Here is a 19232-nt window from a genome sequence, read left to right as displayed (position 1 = left end):
CATTTACCTAGGCTCTCATGCCCCTCTTATAACTACTCTTGTAAAAGTTTTCTCTCATGAGAATCTTATCTCTACTGAAAGCATAAAATAATAACAGAAAAATCACCTGCTAACGGGCACCACTTATCTTCAGGTGCTAGCAGCAGGAAAATATTTTGTTTACGTGTGCACCTTTACTCACGGTGCGTCTCTTATTTAACAACTTTATCTTTTCAACCAACAACTGTATGCATGTATTTACGTAACTTAACAACCACGCGCACTTATCTTTTAGGTTAAGAAATATTCTATTAATATCCTTATATTAATATATAACAAGAATATTATTTTAATTATTCTCTAATGGACTTACCAATATAACTGGGCCAAACTTATGACTTACCCTTTGGGCTCAACAATCGAGCTGACCTACCCACGTACGTGCACCGAGGTCCGAGCACTCTGTCCAGTACACAAGCCCCCCCAGGCTCGAGCTGAGCTTGGCTAAGCAAAGAGGCTTCTAAGTGCTTTGGCGGTAGACATGACAGTTTCTTAGTGGGTAGGTGTGGCACAACGCACAAAGCGTTTCTGAGGTGACATTTCACCACACTCAATCTCAAGCGTACACGTGGCACCTCCCTCAACAGTGGGAAAGCATTGCCACTTAATATTCCTTCACTCGTATAAACCAATGTTCGAAAACACATTTCTTTTTCACTGTTTCATTTCTCTAAAACCTCCAAACCCTTTGCACACCCTTTAGCTTCTTCTCCACACTTCCTCGCACACTCGAGTTCTCCCAAAGCAAGGAAAATTTTGTTTTTCGCTTGCTTACTACAACATGTACTTTTTCTTTACCATTATCCCTTATCAACCATTCAATCTTGTTGATTATATTGCCTAAGCTCGTCATATTTCCTGAATTTGGAATTTCTCTTTTTTACTTTTTTGCCGATGTTTGTCGATGATTGCATGGATTTAAATTGCCTGGTCGTTTATATCTGTTTATGCTTGTGTTCTAGATATACTCTGCAAATGGATTACAAAGCCTTGTATCCTTGGGCACCCCAAAATCTCTTAGATGAAACCTGATGGCAAATTTCATGAAGGTCTTCTTGAATCATGTAAGAAAATGGTGCGGAAGCTATGGAGGTGTGTGTGCAAGATCCTCCTAAGAGTGATGTTGATCTTGAAGGTGCATGATAGGTATGAACATAGGGAGGTTCGGCCAGTCCAAGGAAAGGTGAAGGATGTGAAGTTTAGAGCCTAGAGTTCTAGGGAGAAGCAAAGCTTGGCACAAAATGACAGCATAACTTTACTCACAATAAACTTGAAAATACAAGGTGTAGGCTCCTCTTTTTATAGGCTAAAGAGGACCATAATGCAACCCTAATGCTAATCAAAATGAAATGCAAATTTACATCACATGGAGCACATGGCCATGTGGAGAATCCTTCTAGAAAGTGACAAAATCTTTAGCAAATCTAGGTCAAGTCTCATGGAATCAAGTTTATGCTATTTACACCACAACTAATACTAAGCTACCCCTAATGGGCCTTCATGTAGCATAAACAAATTTGCATGGATTCGCTTGGCCATGGGCTTAGCAATTTGGTCCTAGACGCTCCTTTCATTGGCCTAGACGCTCTCCACCTTGAGCTAGACGCTCCTCCCCTTTGGCCTAGACGCTCCTCCCTTAGCCCTAGACGCTCTTGGTTTGGCTTTGGATGCTCATGTCTTGACTTTTGTCTTTCTTGTGAAGTTGTGCTTGACCCTCTTCCATCAAAACCTCTTCGTATACCTCGCATGAACTTATCGTAACCCTAAGAAAGAGTGATTGTCATTTTGGCAAAGAGGATGACAAGTTGAACATAGTTCCATCCAGGGAGGATGAGTCAGTATGTTGCGATAAATCCTCGGACCCAGAGGGTCCATTTTGTTTCTTTTACGCCACTGTCTTCAAAAAAGTTATTTTACGCCTCCCTTTAACCAATTTTGAAAAAAAATTGCTAACTGAGCTAAATGTGGCTCCTGCCCAGCTACACCCAAATAGTTGGGCATTCACACATGCCTTTTCCATTCTTTGTTCCTAACTCGACATTTCGCCGATTGTGCAAGTTTTTCTTTACTTTTTTTAGGCCAAACGCTTGGGTCGCCAACTATAGGTCTCTTTCAATGGTGTATTTGGAAGAGCTTTGCTCACCCTTTTCCATGCTTTGTATAAAAAAAATTAGGGCAAATTTATGAAATTTTGATGTAACAAGAGGAACCAACCCTTCTGGATGGGTTCCCCTTATATTGGACCCACAATTCCAGGGTGCTCAGTGCCTGGAAGATCTGCCCCCCCACCCCCCTTAAATCAGGAGGTCTGCTAGTTCCTCACGAGCCTGAAGGTGGTCTTTGACACTTCCTTCCTCCTAGGTCAGGAACTCTTTCCCAAAGTTGTAAAGGCTTACACTAGTACTTCCCATTCCTTGCCCTTAATGAGACAAACCTTTATTCCTGTACTAACCATTTGCTTGCTTTTCTTTGCAGAGAGGATGTTGTCAAAGTACAACAAGAAAAAGTTGAAAGAAATGGCAAAGAGGATGAGGGTAGCTGCCAACGTGCCCAAGGATTCCTTAAGACTGGAAGCTCTTATCCCCACTCAAGTCCCTACTGACGACGAAGAAACCACTTTGGGGCTGGTTTTCACAAGGAAGAGGAAGGCAGTCGCCACTCCTACCGAGCATTCTCACTCGGATGGGCGTGCTCCCTCGCACCATGATGCTCCCTCTGAAGGTCAAACCCCACTTCGGGATATGGTGGTCATCCAAGAGGGCGAGGCAGAAAGCTTAAGAAGACCAAACTTATGGAACCCCAACCTCGATGATCCCTCCTACCTCAAAAAAGTTTTGTTGCGTACCGAGGAGAGGGAAAAACTCATGACCCGCGATGAAAGCTACTTGATTCGTGAGGCCATAAGGCAGTTTGGCCAAGCTCTTGCCATAAGCTGTTTGACCGCTTCTAAGGTGAACAAACGGATAACAGCTGAAGAATTGAGAATCCAAGAGACCTCAAGCTCCGCAAAGAGGTGGAAAATCTGCAAAACGAGCTCCAACATACCAAGAATTTCCAACAAGAAGGTGAGCGACTCTTGGCTGAGAAGACCAAAGAGTCTGCAAACCAAGCTCAAGAGGTTGCGACAGAAAGGGGAAGGCTCTTGGCTGAGGTCGAAAAACTTAAAGGGGAGCTAGCTCGCAAAGATGAAGAATTTGCTAAGGAAAACGAAGTAAGCAAACAAGACGCCGCCTAAGCTTACCTTGTAGGATTTGAGGCGACCATTGAAGAAGCTTCAGAACTCCACCCCAACATCGATTACTCCCAACTCGGCCTGGGTAAAACCGTGGTTAATGGTCAATTAGTGGAGGAGTAGACTTACTTTTCATTTATATGTAAATCTTTAAGTATTTGGAACAATACATGCCCTTCAATTACAAGTACTTTATTTCATGCATGTTAACTATGACTTTCTTTGCTAGTCTTACTATTTAGCTTTAGTAAATTTCGATTAGTATAAGCTAGTGCATGCCTTGTTATTTAACTTAGTGAACTTCGATTTGCCTAAGAACAACTATTGATCAATTTAACACTTAGGCTTTAAGCTTTAAGTAATAACAAGGACTCAATGCTCAAACTAAACATGCGAAATCACGGGGTTCTCAAGGAACTAACCTTTTAACAAACTATACCCCCTAACCACAAAGAACTGATGCCCATTCTTGACGTACATAGGTGTACTTCACATACTTCGGTAGGGGTCATATACCTTGACCTTTCCAGACATTGCTTCACTTACTCGGAAAGTTGCACCTTCTTGAGTTTGGTCATCTCATACTGCGCTAAGAACAATTCATTTCTCACTTAGGGTATCTAACTCTGATGCTCATTAATACACTGACTCAACCCTAATCTATCATGAACATAAGCAGACACTTTCACCGCGCATTGCTTAATCATTCCACAAAGTGCCTGAACTTGGGTGATCGTCCTCTCAACGAGCTTTACTCGACTTATCATACACTTAGACAACTTAGTCACAATACTCATCTGAAGAGTGCCTGAACCCGGGTGGTCATACTGACACCGAGCTAGGTCGCCTTACCTACCTATAGATGACCATTTTACACACAAATAGCCTACTCAGATCATCTTACCGAGAAAGGCCGTCTTACCTGACAATAGAAAATCAACTTACACGTAGAACGCCTACTTGGATCATCTTACCGAGAAAGGTCGTCTTACCTGAAAAAAAATTATCAATTTACACGCAAGGCGCCTACTCGGATAGTCTTACGGAGACAGGTCGTCTTACGTGACAACAAATAAGCAAAACTAATGCACCACCTTTCAAGAACAATTTTATCATTAGCTGACCTCGTTAAAAAACCCTTTTAAGGGAAAAAAAAAGGTAACCTTAAACATTACATCGTTCAGAAAGAAAGCATTAAAACAAAATGTCTTAGCTGAAATGAAATTTGAGATTCACCTCATTCCATGTTTGAGGTATAGCTCCCCCCCTCTAGGGTTTCTAGCCTGTAAGCTCCATTCTCGAGCACCTTGACTACGCGAAATGGGTCAGTCTACTTCGGAGACAACTTGTTCTCCAGTTGGTAGGGGTGAGCCTTTCGCATCACCAAGTCAACAACCTTGAACCGACAAGGCTTCAACTTGGTCTTTTGCCTCAACTCCACCATTCTCTTTAAAGCCTCAAAATTAATGCGAGCTTGTTCGCGCACTTCATCTAGAAGATCCAGATTCACCTTCCTTCCTTCGTTAGACTCTTGGAACCAAGGAGAGCTCTATTAGATCTCTACCGGTATCATAACGTCTGACTCATATACCAAACTGAAGGGCGTCTTCTTAGTTCTCGATTGAGGAGTGGTGTTATAAGCCCACAAAATTCGAGGAACTTCTTCTAACCAAGTTCCTTTAGCCTTCTTTAGTCTCATCTTCATCCCTCTGAGCAAGACTCTATTGGTAGACTCAACTTGGCCATTCCTCTGAGGGTGTTCTACAGAGGCAAATATTTGTTTTATGTCGAGCTCTGAAAATAGCTTGTGCAACTGTTGACTTGCAAACTAGGTTCCGTTGTCGGACACCAAGTGTCTAGGGATCCCAAAACAACATACAATGTTTTTCCACACAAAATGTTGCACCTTTTGAGCACTTATTTGTGTGACTGGCTCGACTTCGATCCACTTCGTGAAGTATTCAATGGCAACTATGAGATACTTCATCTGACGTACTGTCAAAGGGAAATGACCTAAGATGTTTATTCCCCATGTATGGAAAGGCCATCGACTATAAATTGATCGAAACTCATCGGCTAGTGCATGATGCCAATCAATATGCTTCTGACACTGCTCTCATCATTGTGCATACTTCACACAATCCTCCTTCATAGTCGGCCAATAGTATGCAGCTCGGGTGACCTTCAACGAGTTAGGTCTTCCTCCGACATGACTCCCACAAATGCCTTCATGAAGCTCCTCCATGATGCGGGTACACTGATCCCCACTTACACAAGTGAGGATTGGATGAGTATAACCATGACAGAACAACTTGCGATCTATGAGGGTATACTTCCCCGCATTCCTCTTAACCGCCTTAGACCCCATAGGTTTTGCTGGAAGCAAACTATCAGCTAAGTAGCGCTGGTAGGGAGTTATCCAAGTCTCTACAGTGTCGACCTGTAGGACCTCTAGAGACTCATCTTCCAACAACCCATAGGTGGTCACCCTGGGAACTTTCAAGGTCTCCTAAGAAAATGACTGGTCCCTTCTCCTTTGTTTCGAGCTTACCCCCAAGTTCTCCACTTGGTTGACCTCGGCTGGCTCCCCTTCTACGGTCCTAGGCGACTTCAAGGTCTCCTGAATGACTGACCTCTATCGACCTCCCTTCCCTGAGCTTGCTAATTTGGACAACAAGTCTGCTTGGGAGTTCTATTCTCTAGGGACATGGACTAGCTCGAACGTAGAGAAAGCTGCTTTTAGAAGCATAACATACCTGAGATATGAGGCTAAGTGAATCCTTGGCCTGGTACTCACCCATGACTTGCCTAGTAGCAAGGAACTAGTCACTCTTCACTAGTAAACTCTGAGCACCCAACTCTTTGCCCAACAACATCCCGGCTATCAGGGCCTCACACTCAGCTTGGTAGTTGTTGGCTTTGAAAGTGAACCTCAAGGCTTGCTTGATTAACAACCCACTTGGCCCTTCTAGAATGACCCCACCTCCACTCCCCTATTGGTTAGAGGATCCATCCACCGAAAGGACCCACTGGAAGTCATTAGGATCAGGTTGGGGACCTTCAGATGATAACTCTACCATGAAATCAATATACATCTGGCCCTTAATCAGCCCCCGTGGTTCATACTGCACATCAAACTCGAATAACTCAACTTCCCAACGGACCATTCGACCTGCTATAACGGGCTTCTGGAGGACCTTTTGAATGGGAAGATTAATCATCACAATCATAGTGAAGCTCTGGAAATAGTGGCAGACTCGCCGAGTTGTGAATACCATTGCCAATGCGGCCTTCTCAATGGCTTGGTACCGCCTTCTGGTCCCTGTAGTACCTTACTCACAAAGTAGACCAACTTTTTGACCTTATCTTAATCTTGCACAATGACCGAGTTGATTCCCAATGTGTGACTGCAAAATAAAGGCGAATGGGTGTACCTGGAAACGACTTACAAAGAATAGGGGGACTAGTCAAGTACTCTTTCAACATGATGAAGGCTTCTTCAAACTCACTAGTCTACATAAAACGGTTGTTCTTATTGAGGCACTGAAAATATGGATACCCTTTATCTCTACTAGCCAACAAGAATCAAGACAATGCAACCATACATCTAGTTAGCTGTTGAACCTCCTTCACGTTGACAGGGCTTCTCATCCCTATGATTGCAACGCATTTTTCGGAGTTTACCTCTATACGTCTCTCAGTTAGCAAAAACTGAATGAACTTCCCTGCTTCTACCCTGAACACACACTTCTCTGGGTTTAACTTCAAATATACTTAGCTATTATCGTGAATAGCTTCTCTAAATCAGCAATGTGCTGATCTTTCTCCTCTGATGTGACGACCATGTTGTTCACATATGCTTGTATGTTTCGATTGACTGACCTCTGGGGCGAGAATCTTGTCCATCAACCTCTGGTAAGTGGCGCCAACATTCTTGAGGCCAAAGGGCATGACCTTATAACAGTAGCTGGCGAACTCGACCATAAAGGCAGTCTTGTTCTTGTCTCTCGAGTGCATACGAATTTGGTTGTACCCCGAGAACGCATCCAAGAAGCTCAACAATCGACAACCCGAGGCATTGTCCACCAAGGAATCTATACTCGAAAGCGAGTAAGAATCCTTGGGACAAGCCTTATTCAGATTGGTAAAGTCGACATACATCCTCCACATTCCGTTGGCCTTCTACACCAACACCACATTTGCCAACCACTCAGGGTATTGGATTTCCCTTATGTGATCAACATTCAGAAGCTTTTGAGTCTCTTCTCTTATGATCATACGCTTATCTTCATTAAACATTCTCCTCCTCTGGACTACCGACCTGACTTTCTCATCCATAGTAAGCCTATGACATAGGAAATCTAGGTCTATCCTGGGCATGTCCACGAATGACCAAGAGAAAACATCCATGTGCTTTGATATCACCTCAGCTACCTTATCCTGCAACTCTTGACATATCGATGTGTCGAGCTTGAACTTCTTCCCTTTTATTTCTCTTTCTTGAACATCATCAGCAGGTCCAGTTCGCCTCTCATTGGCGGCTCCAGCCTCCACGATCCCTTATGGCTCTCCCGCCTGAACAATGATTGAGTATGTTCCCCTCTTGCTCTTCAGGCTACTCTCGTAGCATTTTCGCGCTGTCTTTTGATCAAACCCGATGGTAATTACTCCTCCCTCAGAAGAAGGCAACTTCATCACCATGTGCTTCATGGAGGCTACCGCACCCAATCTGTTCAAAGAAGGTCTCCCCAAAAGCAAGTTATAGGTTGAAAAAGCATTAACAACATTGTACCTTATAGAAATCGTTCGAGATGAGGTGCCATAAAAAAAAGTCGTCATCAGCTCGATGTACCCCAGTACTTCCACCTGATCTCCCACAAAGCCAATCAAGCACCCATTGTACGACCTTAGCTGATCGGGAGATAACTGCAAACTGTTGAATGTTGACCAGAACATCATGTCAATCGAGTTCCCTTGGTCAATGAGAACTCTGTGTACCTTCCTTTCGACGGTGACAACAAATATCACCACTTGATCATCCCCGTGAGGAACCACGTCCTTCAAATCATAGCTCGTGAAGCAGAGAGCGGGCTCTAGTGGGTGGTCGGGCCTCCTCGCCTCCAGGGACATTACTGCTCGTGCGTACTGCTCACGCTTAGAAGCAGAGCTCCCTCCTCTAGAAAATCCTCTCGAGATGGTGTTCAACTCTCCATGGACCAGTATCTCGTGTGCTTGGCCCCTGAGAGCAACCTCTCCCTTCGGCTCTTCTTGATCGGCCTCAAGGTATTCCTTTAAGAACCCTTCCTTCACCAAATTCGCTAGTTGGTGACCCAAAGCTATACACCGCTCAACGTCGTACCCAAATCCGTTGTGAAATTCGTACCATACCTCCTTTCGTGGCCCTAGATTCTTGTCAGTCTCATGAGGAAACTTCAGCTTTTCCACGACTCCTGGCACGCCTAACAATTCCTTATAGGATACTCGAAACTTGGGTCTAAATGACAACTCTCCTCTGGCTTTCTCCTTGGGCACTTTTCTCCTGCTGCGTATGGTAGTACCTCAACTGCATTCTGTTCCCCGTCGAGGTCTCGTTAACCCTCAGAGGTCGGGCTTGGCTACTCCCCTTAGGCTTTGGCTGCCTTGAAAATGAGCTGCCACAACCTCCTGCGCATTGATGTGGGCAACAACCCATTGCCGCACCTCGGAGAACGTCTCCGCTGGATTCCTGATCAACGAATCACTAAATAGTCTTGTCGCGATCCCTTGTTCGAAAGCGGTGACCATTACAACTTCATCTTGGGTTTGGACTGTTACCGTAAGTGCCTAGAATCTGTTCAGGTAATCCTTCAACGACTCCCCCTCCCTCTGCCTCACGTTGAAGAGGTCATACAATATTGGAGGCTTGACCTGGTTGACCGAGAACTGTTGATGGATTTGTGTCCTCCTCTTTTCGGTTTTGGTGATGGTTTGCGGAAGCTCCATGGATTGAAGGTGGAACAAGATCCTCCTAAGAGTGATGGTGATCTTGAAGGTGCATGAGAAGTAGGAAATAGAGAGTGGTGAGGCCAACTCTCTTTGGAAGGTGACGGTTTAGGAAGATTAAGAGCCTAACCTAAGAGGTTTTTGGTAAAAAGTGAGAATGGCACAAATTTGGCAGCATTTCACTAATGTCATTAATCTTAGAAAACCAATAGCCAAAACACTCCTTATATAGGACTTAAAGGCCAGATTACAAAGAAGAAAAAGGAGGGAAATTCAAAGTGATGGCACATGTGTAACTGACGCCTATTTTCAGCACAAATGAAGGTAGGTTCTAGAATATTTCCATGTGCTAGATGGTCTAGAACTTACGCTCCATTAGGCCTAGATGTGGGCCGAACCTTAGTTTAATTAGAAGTGGGAAATTCTAATTAAACTTAGGTTTATCCTTCTAGGTACCGCTTTGCATGTTTTAACACAATTATAAAAAGAATTAAACTATGCTACTTTGACAAAAAGTAAAAACTATTCTACGCTTGAATTAGGACATCTTGGAACATGTAGAGGTAAGTCTCTCTACCATCAATAGCAGTGTTCCAATCCTCTTCAAGCCTCCTAGCCATGGCCCTTGTGATTGGCCCAATATGTCTTGATGTTTGGCTCTCCTTTGGGTTGGTGCTTGGCCCTCTTCCATCAACTGTTCTCTAAACAATCTAGTGAACTGCTCAAAAGTGGTGATGTGGCCATCGGGGAACCCACTGAACTACTGTAAGGCTGTACCTGTGAACGTGCTCATAAGCATCTTATACTAAACAATGTTTGTTCCTCTAGAAACAATCATCGGGCATTGAATGTCGCGAGATGATTTTCAGGGTCTTCCACCCCTGTAAAAATAATCTTGGACGTAATGTAGTGTCACGGCAGAGGCTCATCCATGATCGCTTGCGAAAATGGCCTAGGACGATCCCTCGAGGGCAAACTCAACCCTCGTTGGTCACGCTGCTATAGAGTCTTGTCCGTACACTGAAGTCCGAGCACTCTGTCCAGCACAATATTTATTATAATTTTAATATAAACTTAATTATACTTATAATTTAATGATTATTTTTTTAATTATATATATATTATTAGATAAAAATGTAAAGCATAAGGTCATTTTTCCACTAGTAGAAAATTAAAAAAATATGAGGTGTTTATCATTATTAAATGTATATATACTTTGAAACTTACACTTCTTAAAATAAAATAAGTTATTTCAATTTAAACAAACGGTTGGACTTTTAAAAAAAGAACAAAAAATGGATTTATTTGAAAAGAAAAATTAATTTCAAATTTTTAAGTGATTGATCAAAACAAATTTATAGTTCAATATATAACTTATATATGTACAAAACAGTTAAAATAGAAAATTACATACAAAAGAGGATAAAATACACTTAAATAAAGTACAATGATGTTCATTAATCAGAAAAATAATGATTTAAAATTAGAATAAAATAAAATATACATTCAATAAAAATTTATAACTAATTTATGATGCTAACCTATAATTTTCTGATGAACTGACATTATTGTATGTTCTAAAACATATATTTCCATGGTTCAGAACAGAACTGTCAAGTTCTTTTTAAAACAATGCAGTATCATTTGATTCGTATTTTCTGTATATAACAGCATAAAATTTATATACATAAAAGATACATAATTTGGATTAAGAAAGAGAAACCTGAACAAAAAAATTAAAGTTGAAGTTTTAAACTTGAAAAGACTTATGGTTTAAGGGAAGAACCTGAGCAGTGAAGAGAGACAAGGGTAAACAGTGTGTGAGGGAATAAGTGATGATGGACTACACTTACGATACCAATCACCCCACCGTTGGTAAACCCTCTTCTTTTTTCTTCTTTCTCTGGGAATTGCTTTTCATATTTTATTGTTAACTTCCTTCCATCGTTCCCTCTTGCATGTTCATTCGTTTTGGCCACCCAAGACTAAATAAACTAGTAATTAAATAAATGGGCACTGAACCCCTAAAAGTCAAATGCAAAGGAAGGAACTTTATGTGTTTCTTTGCTTTGGTACTGTGTATTTGTGTTTTCTTGTTGTATCTTATTTGTTTATTTTATGACCCTGGTTGAATAAATGAATAAATAAATAGTTTTTTTCAAAAGGGTGATCATGGAGTCTGAGGTTTAGAGTGGCCGACAGTACTTATGCTGCCAAGATTCTTTGTGACATATAGCTGACCTTTTGGTCACCCCTTTTGAATTTTGTTTCATATATATTTTTCTTTTATTTCTCTATATTTTTTTATGAGAAATAGTTTATTAAAGGATGTAGGGCTGTTTGTGGTTTTATTTACTAGTGTTTATACCTTGACAATCCTGCACCGCATTATAATTGGAAATGGAAATAATTTTATGCTAAAATAGGAATCCCATTTGAAGAGATGGAGCAATTTTCAGATTTATAAACTGATGTCTTTTAGTGTGTAGTTGTGAAAATATTTATTGAGGAATGGACCCATTACTCATTTTATAGCACATGATCATCTGTCACTTTCTATATCATGTCCCACTTGGCTCTACAACATCTGATAGTACCACAAGATGTGTTATATATATAGTTAGTTATGGTAAGGATTGTAATAGCATTTATGCTTTCCCCAATTTAAATTGTGCATGCAACTGTTCTTAAATGCTATTAGTTTTATAAAATGTGTTTGGCTCATGCTTCTCATGTTATATGTTGATTAGTATTGATGCCATTGATTTTTGTCAATGCAAGTAAAGGTTTAGTGCATTATGTGAATTTATATCACTAGATCACTGGGAGTTGATGTAAAATGCAAGTAAATGTTTATTGACCACAGAACCTCATGGGATAAGGGATGTAATGGACTTGGAGCATCAAATCCACTATCTGGAAACTGAGGCTTATAGTTCTGTTTTGAAGGCTTTCATTGCTCAGTCTGATCTTCTTACTTGGGTAAATTAATATTTACTCTGAAACTGCTCTCTGTCATCAAGTTTGGCTCATCTTGAATGTGCTATTGCCAATGCCTCTCTTTGCACAAGGTTTCTGCTGAAAATTTGTTTGTGGCTGCAGGGCAAAGAGGGGCTTATGACTGAGCTGCGAAAGGAACTAAATGTTACAGATATTGAACATGGAGAAATCCTAATGAAAATCAATTCCGATGAGTTAATTAAGCAGATAAGGTGATTGTCTTCTGGTTCCATATTCTGATACGTGGATTTGACTTCTCTAAAGTGACTAAACGTATATCACCATTGATTTAAACTTGGTTAAGTTACGTTGTACTTCGATACTTCAATAACAGTAGATGCACTTTTACTTTCTCTGTTTACACATTTTCTCACTCTTGAAGAGCTAAATCTCTGATGCACATTTGTTTTGATTGTTGTTATGAACTAGGATCTTTACCACTTTTGGCATTTTATTTCACAGGGAGCAGAGGAAATTGTCATCTTATGGTAAGGATTATATTAAAGCCAGTGGTCCTCGTGGTGCTTCTGCTTCAATGGGAAATGCAGTGATGAAATTGAAAACTCCATCCTCTGCTGCAATTTATTCTCAGAAGAAGATGTCACGCAGCCAAACATCTCTTGTTTCTATTCCTATTCCCTCTTCAACGCCTGTGAGTCAATCGAGCCTAATACAAGTATTAAATTTGTATTGCGTTCTTGCTTCATCTGGAGTCCGTTTGATGTAGATTTTAGACACTCATGAAACAAGGCCTGATTAATGAACAGCATGTCAAACGTTTTTTTGCAGAACCTTAGGAGAATTGATTGTGGAGTTTGAGAATTGATGTTGGGGTCTGAAAGTTAAAATGAGAAACTGTTACTTGTCCTTAAAAATCAATTCTCACACTTCCTAACATATTTACATAAATACCCTTATCATGCATTTGCAACAATTGAATGTAAACATTCTTTTATATAATTTGCTATCTGAAGATAATATTTTCTCACTGTGTCCAAAGTTTTACCCTTTTAAGATCAGCTCTTGTACAATCAATTTGATTCTTTTCACTGATCTTCTGGCAATTTTTTTTTTATGTTCTGGATTTTGCAATTCCTAACACATTCTTTGAATAGGGTTGCTTTTCTTCTTGACAAGTCCATTTGGAACTCTAAAGCTACCTCTGTCTTTTATTTGGCATGTACAATACTTTATAGATTAATAATGTTATGACATATTCTAGTTGGAGGCGGCATACATCTTGTTCACTGATTTATGTGTGTGGTGCTTGTTAGGAATCAGTTTCATGCCTGTTCTGCTTCTGTTTCTTTATAGTATTCCTGTTTGGCATTTTTGTAAACTGAATCTTAGGTGTGCCCAGGTCTCTGGATTAGTTATTAATGATTAACTTTCCTGGCTTTGATAGGAGTAAAGAGGCAAAACTTTTGGCAATGTTCACTTTATGCTACATTTTTAGTGCATTGGGTTTGAGCACAACTTGACCTTTTTTAGGTTTCTATGGTCCAACACTTGACCTAAGCATGCTGTTAAGTATAGTTGTCTTTTATTTGATGGTGAAAATGCAAATGCCATTTTTTATGTGGTTTGACTGGTTTCCCTTGTAAAATTATGTCGAGAGATTCCCAACACATCTCTCCATTAATTTTCTCCTCTTTCTTTTATTTGTTTTCTGTTTGGTCTTGGGTTAAAGAATATTTCATGGCCTTCATTAATGAATTCCTTCTTTTATAAAAAAAACTATTCTTACTCAATTAGTTTTAAAGTATGTTTTGCTGAAAACTAGTCCTCCAAAATCTCCCAGTTCACATCATGCCTTCATTTGGTATATCTCATCATTCAAAATTACATCACAAAAAACTGTTGAGCCTCAGGCTTATTTAACTGTGATTTTGTCTGTGCCAGCCAAAATTTAATGATGATCCATTGACTGCCGAATTTGTCCATGGAAAAGTTCAACAATCTATGGAAATGTTCAGCTATAGTGTTCGGTTACCACCTGTTGGTGTAGGGAGAGTACTGAAAGGAAAGCATCTGTTGCAGAAGGATCTTTACAGATCTCACTCTGCCAAGTTCAAGAAAAGATCTGATTTAATTCAGCTTCGTCCAACAGATAGGGTTATTCATGATGTAAGCAAAATCTTTATATGCATGTACATTTTTATTGGCTTTTCGGTATTTTCATTTTCACTCGCTATTCATGGAACTTATAGACATGAAGAGATAACCAGAAAACATACTTTGTAGTGCATAAAGCCATGCTTAGATGTTGATCATCATCGTCTATAAAAAATTCTTAATAAATCCATTGTATCTCTGGATGTAATAGCCTTGTCAGTGTGTGCAATATGATTTTGAAATATTGGATTGAATATCGAATGGGTAAATACAGTTTGAGGGATATGGAGTTAAGAATTCCAGAAAATATAAAGGTTGTTATTTGATTCTGCCTTTTTTATAAGATAAAGTGGTTTTACAGGGACATAAACAAGCTCTGCTTATTCATTTTATTGGATACATCTTCAATAGTTATTTATCATCTAAAGATAAAGGGAGAAAATTAATATAGAAAAGGCACATTACTATATTAATTGTTCCAATGTCTATAATTCTGGAACGGATAATAAAATGATAAACTTTAACCTTAATAAATCATGGGGTAAAAGGAACACTATTATGATTTTTAGTTGATAAAATAAATTGTGAAATGCATTGGTAAAGCATCTGATATAAGTATTGACATAAACCAATGCATTATAATGCATTGGTAAATCCCTGGACTTCATATCTGATTATCTTGTATAATTTGGCCTAGATAAGTTTAAGTAAATCTGTGAGGTTGCTATTAATATTCGTCAGAGTACTTATGTGGATATAATTGAGGATTTTAGGTGACATGTAGGCGGTCATAGCTTCTATTGTAGACTTTTATTGTGTTCAGACAATGATTTGAAGTTATCTGAGATATGACCAGTCTGGAAGAATGATAAATTTTTTTAAGATAATGATAAAAATTGTGTATACACTTCTGTTAGGTTGTTTCTTATTACACTTTGATTTTATTAAAGAAAGAATACAGTTTATAAAGTTTGTTGCGTACCTTCTAGTTTGGAGCGTAGGAAAGTGTTCTTATTGATATTTTTTTGGATCTCATCCTATAATCTTGCACCAACATTGAGTACTTTTTATTAATATTAAATAAAAAGTGCAAAGCAGGGCACGTTCCTTACCTTCCTCTTCCTGTTTTTTTTTTTTTTTTCTTGTTTTCATTTGTGGGGAATCTCAGCCTCTTTTATTGATACAATCTATTTCTGGGGTATACCTGATAGCTGCAATTTTTTCCTGTCAGGACCAATTTTCTAAAGTCATTCAGTTAAAGCCTTTTTAGCAACCTGAACATGAATTATACATTTCTTTTTGTGATATTACTGCATTCTACTGCACATGTAGAAACAAAATTACTCAACTGTAATATGCTGTCAGAATCAGAAGGTTTTATGCCTAGCAAAGGATTTTCCTTTTCTTCTGTTGCATTTTAAAGGGTGCTAATTTTTTCATATTCAACATTTTACAGATTATATTGATGAGTATGAAAGGGTAAAAAGTGAAATATACTGTAAGGTATTGGAATATAAATATTGTGGCGTTTAAGAAGTCTCATTTCTTAAATGAAAATTTGTAAATTACTGAAAACTTCACATATTTTTCGTCCATGGTTTCTTTTTTATGATATGAATGATTCTTACTCAATGAGTTACTGAGTAGGATCTTTTTTATGTTATTTTTGGCAGGTTGAGAAGATGCTTTTCAGTAAAGAGAAACCTGACCCAGTTGATATTGAGATAGCAAGAAGGACTCTTAGGGTACTGTCTTTCTATTGAGATGCATTAAGTTACCTTAAATATATGTCTTCACTCTTTAGACAATTCTAACAAAGTGTGTATCATATTAATATATAATTTGTTCCAGGAACAAGAAATAGATATAACTGAAGCACTTGGTAAAGTGAAGGATGTGTTAGAGAAGAGGGGTAAAGATACTTTGCTAATATTCTTCTTCTGTTTCTTCTTTGTCTATTTTCATGATTGTATGAAACATTTGGTTTTGGCAGGTGATGCACCTAATTAAATGCTGCATTATTAAGTCTCCACAGAATACACCTGGAGGACAAAAAACTGATGATAAATGCTAATTTCCTCAGACTAATTGCTAATGGTAGGTTGAATGAACTTGGGGAATCTTCTGATCTCTGTGCAGTTAGGGTGATGATTTCATGGCTTAGATATGTAACTTTTATACTCTGATTATAGAGGCTGGATTGGTTCACAGAAAGTATTAAGTAGTAGCTAACTGGTGTGAAATGAAAACTATAACAAACACCTTATTTAAGTATATATACTGTTAAGTTAGAATCCAATCTCTTCCCATTCTTCAGGCAATAGTTCAATATTTGTTGTCAGTTGTTAATGCTTCACAATCAGAAATTGCATGCTAGTCTAAATCATGAGGTTATTGGTCTTCTAATTGTTTAAGAGCATTTGTTTTGTATATATGGATATGAATGTGTGGGTTGAATAATTTGTTATTAGTGGGGGATGAGTCTCTTTGATCTTCATTTTACCTGAAGTGATAAATAGTACTAGATACTATACTTATTTATTTATCAGTAAAGATGATAGAACAATGATAAGTTTACATTCCAATGAATTTATAGAACGAGTTGACATACAGTATCTTGTTTTCTCATTCATAAAAACTTATTTGTTCTAATTTTTCCAAAATTATAAGTAGATTCTACTAAAGGAAATTGTGGTCAAGGAGTGACAAACTTTCTTTTCTGCTTTATTTGGTGAACAAGTGGAAAGTGGAACATTGATTTAGAGAAAAAGTAAAATGGTTTGATTTAATGAAAAGATATTAAATTTGAGTAGAAATTTCGTAATATGTGATTGATTTGATTGAATTAATAAAAGTGATTAGGTTGTTTTTTTAGTATAATGTAAAAATTGTCTTTATATATACTATTTAAAATGTAAACATTTTTTGATAATAAAAGCTAATTGAGAAAATGAAAATAAATTATTTTTGAAAATATAAAGGATATAAAATGTTATTTATTAATTGTTGAAAATAACTAAAAAAAGTTAAAGAAAACTCAATAAATAGAATTGTTTTAAAAAAATTAAATTTTGAATATAGAGGTAAAATTAGTAATATATCAAACTATTTCTATAAATCTACTTTTCTTTCTTGTCTTATACTTCATTTTTTCTTTCAAAATCTTTTCTAACTCAAACTTAAGATATCGCTGTTTAAGTTAGAATATTTTAATGTAATTAGAAGAAAAGAAAATTGAGAAATAAAAATGCGAATAACAATGTATGTTCTTTTGTTTGATTAAAGAGAAAAAGAGAAAAAAATATAATGGTATTTTATAGAAAAGAAATTTGAAAGTTTTCTTTTATTCATTTTCTTTTCATTTCAAAATTTTAAAAATTATTTCCTTTGTTTTCTTATCTTTTAAACAAATAGAGGTAAGAGTAACTATGAATTCCTTAATTTTGTTGTTTTGTGTTCGTTGTTACAAGATTAGCTGCATGTGTCATAAGTTTGATGACTATGGTATTAAAAATCAATTGAATATAAAGGGTACTAAAAAAAAAGACTTTAAAAGCTTATTGAAGTGGTCATACCTTTATTATTGTGGTGCAATTGAATATATAGTTTTAGATAAGAAAAGTTGGAATGAATAAGAAAACAAGTTATTAATGTCTACCACAAGTAATGAATGGTATTGGAGCAATTAGTTGGCTTGATTGTAAATGGCCATAGCAAAGATATAAAAACATAAAACTAAACAAATTTTTGGGCGTACTTAGATAGATAGTAGAGACAAATTCTCCATGTACCTCCAATTCTGATACCTCAAATTTTTTAAAATATTGAAATTGTTCATTCTGATTTTTACAATTCAAAATAAAAATATTATATTTCGAATTTTACAATCCAAAATACAAAATTTTATATTTTGAATACAAAATTTGCATTTTGAATTATCTAATTCAGAATATAAATTCGTATTTTGGATTTTACAACCAGAAATATAAATTATGGTTTGTATTTTGAATTATAGAATTTGGAATACAATGTATTCCAGATTCTAGAAAAATTATAGAATCTAGAATACATTGTATTATGAATTCTATAATCTGAAATACAAATTTTGTATTTTGAATTCTAAAATCCATAATATATTAAATCCATTAATTTGTATTTCGTACTTTGCAATTCAAAATATATATTTTTTTTCTTAGATGGTGAAGGTGAGGGGCTGCAACGGCAATTGCGTTGAACACGGGAGGTGTCGTGATAATGGCACTAGAGGTGGCATTTACCGTGATGGTGGCGTTGGATGTGGAGAGCTACTGTGACGATGAAAGTTGGAGTTGGAGATTGATGTAAAGGGATGCTCAATAGAGAAGGTGAAAAAGATGGTAAAATTGTCATTTCGCTTCTTCTATAGATGTGCATGAATAAGGCATGAAGGTGCATAAGTAATTGCCCCATAATAGAAGGATTGAGAAGGTGAAGGGTGGGAGAAGAAGAAGAATGATGGTGTGGTAATTTGCTTGAATAGTTTAAGGAGAAGAAATTGTTTAATGTGAAAACTAATGGGAGGAGCAACAAGAATAATATTTTAGGATTTGGGATTAAATGGTAAGTGGGGTTAGGATTACACTAATCATGTCTGATCCTGAATCCAAATATTTTTTATCACGTTAAAATGAACCCGAACTCAACAACTTCCTTTTTATTCATCAAACTCGGGATGAGTGCAAGGTTGATACAACCCAATTAGACAAGGAGATAACCAAGGACACAACAGACACTTCACAATTAAGTCAGTCATCTTAGCATCCAAGACAAGATCCCATCAAACTTCAGAAGGACCTCAACAGAAGAAGAACTGGACATAAGCCAG

At 37.8% G+C, this 19232-nt stretch overlaps 2 protein-coding genes across 2 annotated transcripts; one reads left to right on the top strand and one right to left on the bottom strand.

Moving 5' to 3' along the window:
• Positions 1-7831: 7831 nt before the first annotated feature.
• Positions 7832-9873, bottom strand: LOC137815778 (uncharacterized). The gene is made up of 2 exons (XM_068618891.1): positions 9831-9873; positions 7832-8730 (listed from the first exon to the last, which is right to left on the bottom strand). Exons 1-2 carry the CDS (start codon positions 9871-9873, stop codon positions 7832-7834), a joined length of 942 nt encoding a protein of 313 aa, XP_068474992.1.
• A 1115-nt stretch (positions 9874-10988) lies between these two features.
• LOC137813822 (uncharacterized) lies at positions 10989-16769 on the top strand. The gene is made up of 8 exons (XM_068616264.2): positions 10989-11128; positions 12120-12235; positions 12356-12465; positions 12716-12905; positions 14156-14380; positions 16042-16113; positions 16220-16280; positions 16362-16769. Exons 1-8 carry the CDS (start codon positions 11089-11091, stop codon positions 16376-16378), a joined length of 831 nt encoding a protein of 276 aa, XP_068472365.1. The 5' UTR covers positions 10989-11088; the 3' UTR covers positions 16379-16769.
• Positions 16770-19232: the final 2463 nt, after the last annotated feature.

Source organism: Phaseolus vulgaris, chromosome 1, assembly GCF_051622355.1.
Source record: "Phaseolus vulgaris cultivar YP4 chromosome 1, ASM5162235v1, whole genome shotgun sequence".
Taxonomy (NCBI): Eukaryota; Viridiplantae; Streptophyta; class Magnoliopsida; order Fabales; family Fabaceae; genus Phaseolus; species Phaseolus vulgaris.
The sequence above is the reverse complement of the archived record's forward strand: the minus strand, read 5'-3'. Positions and strand labels throughout refer to the sequence as shown.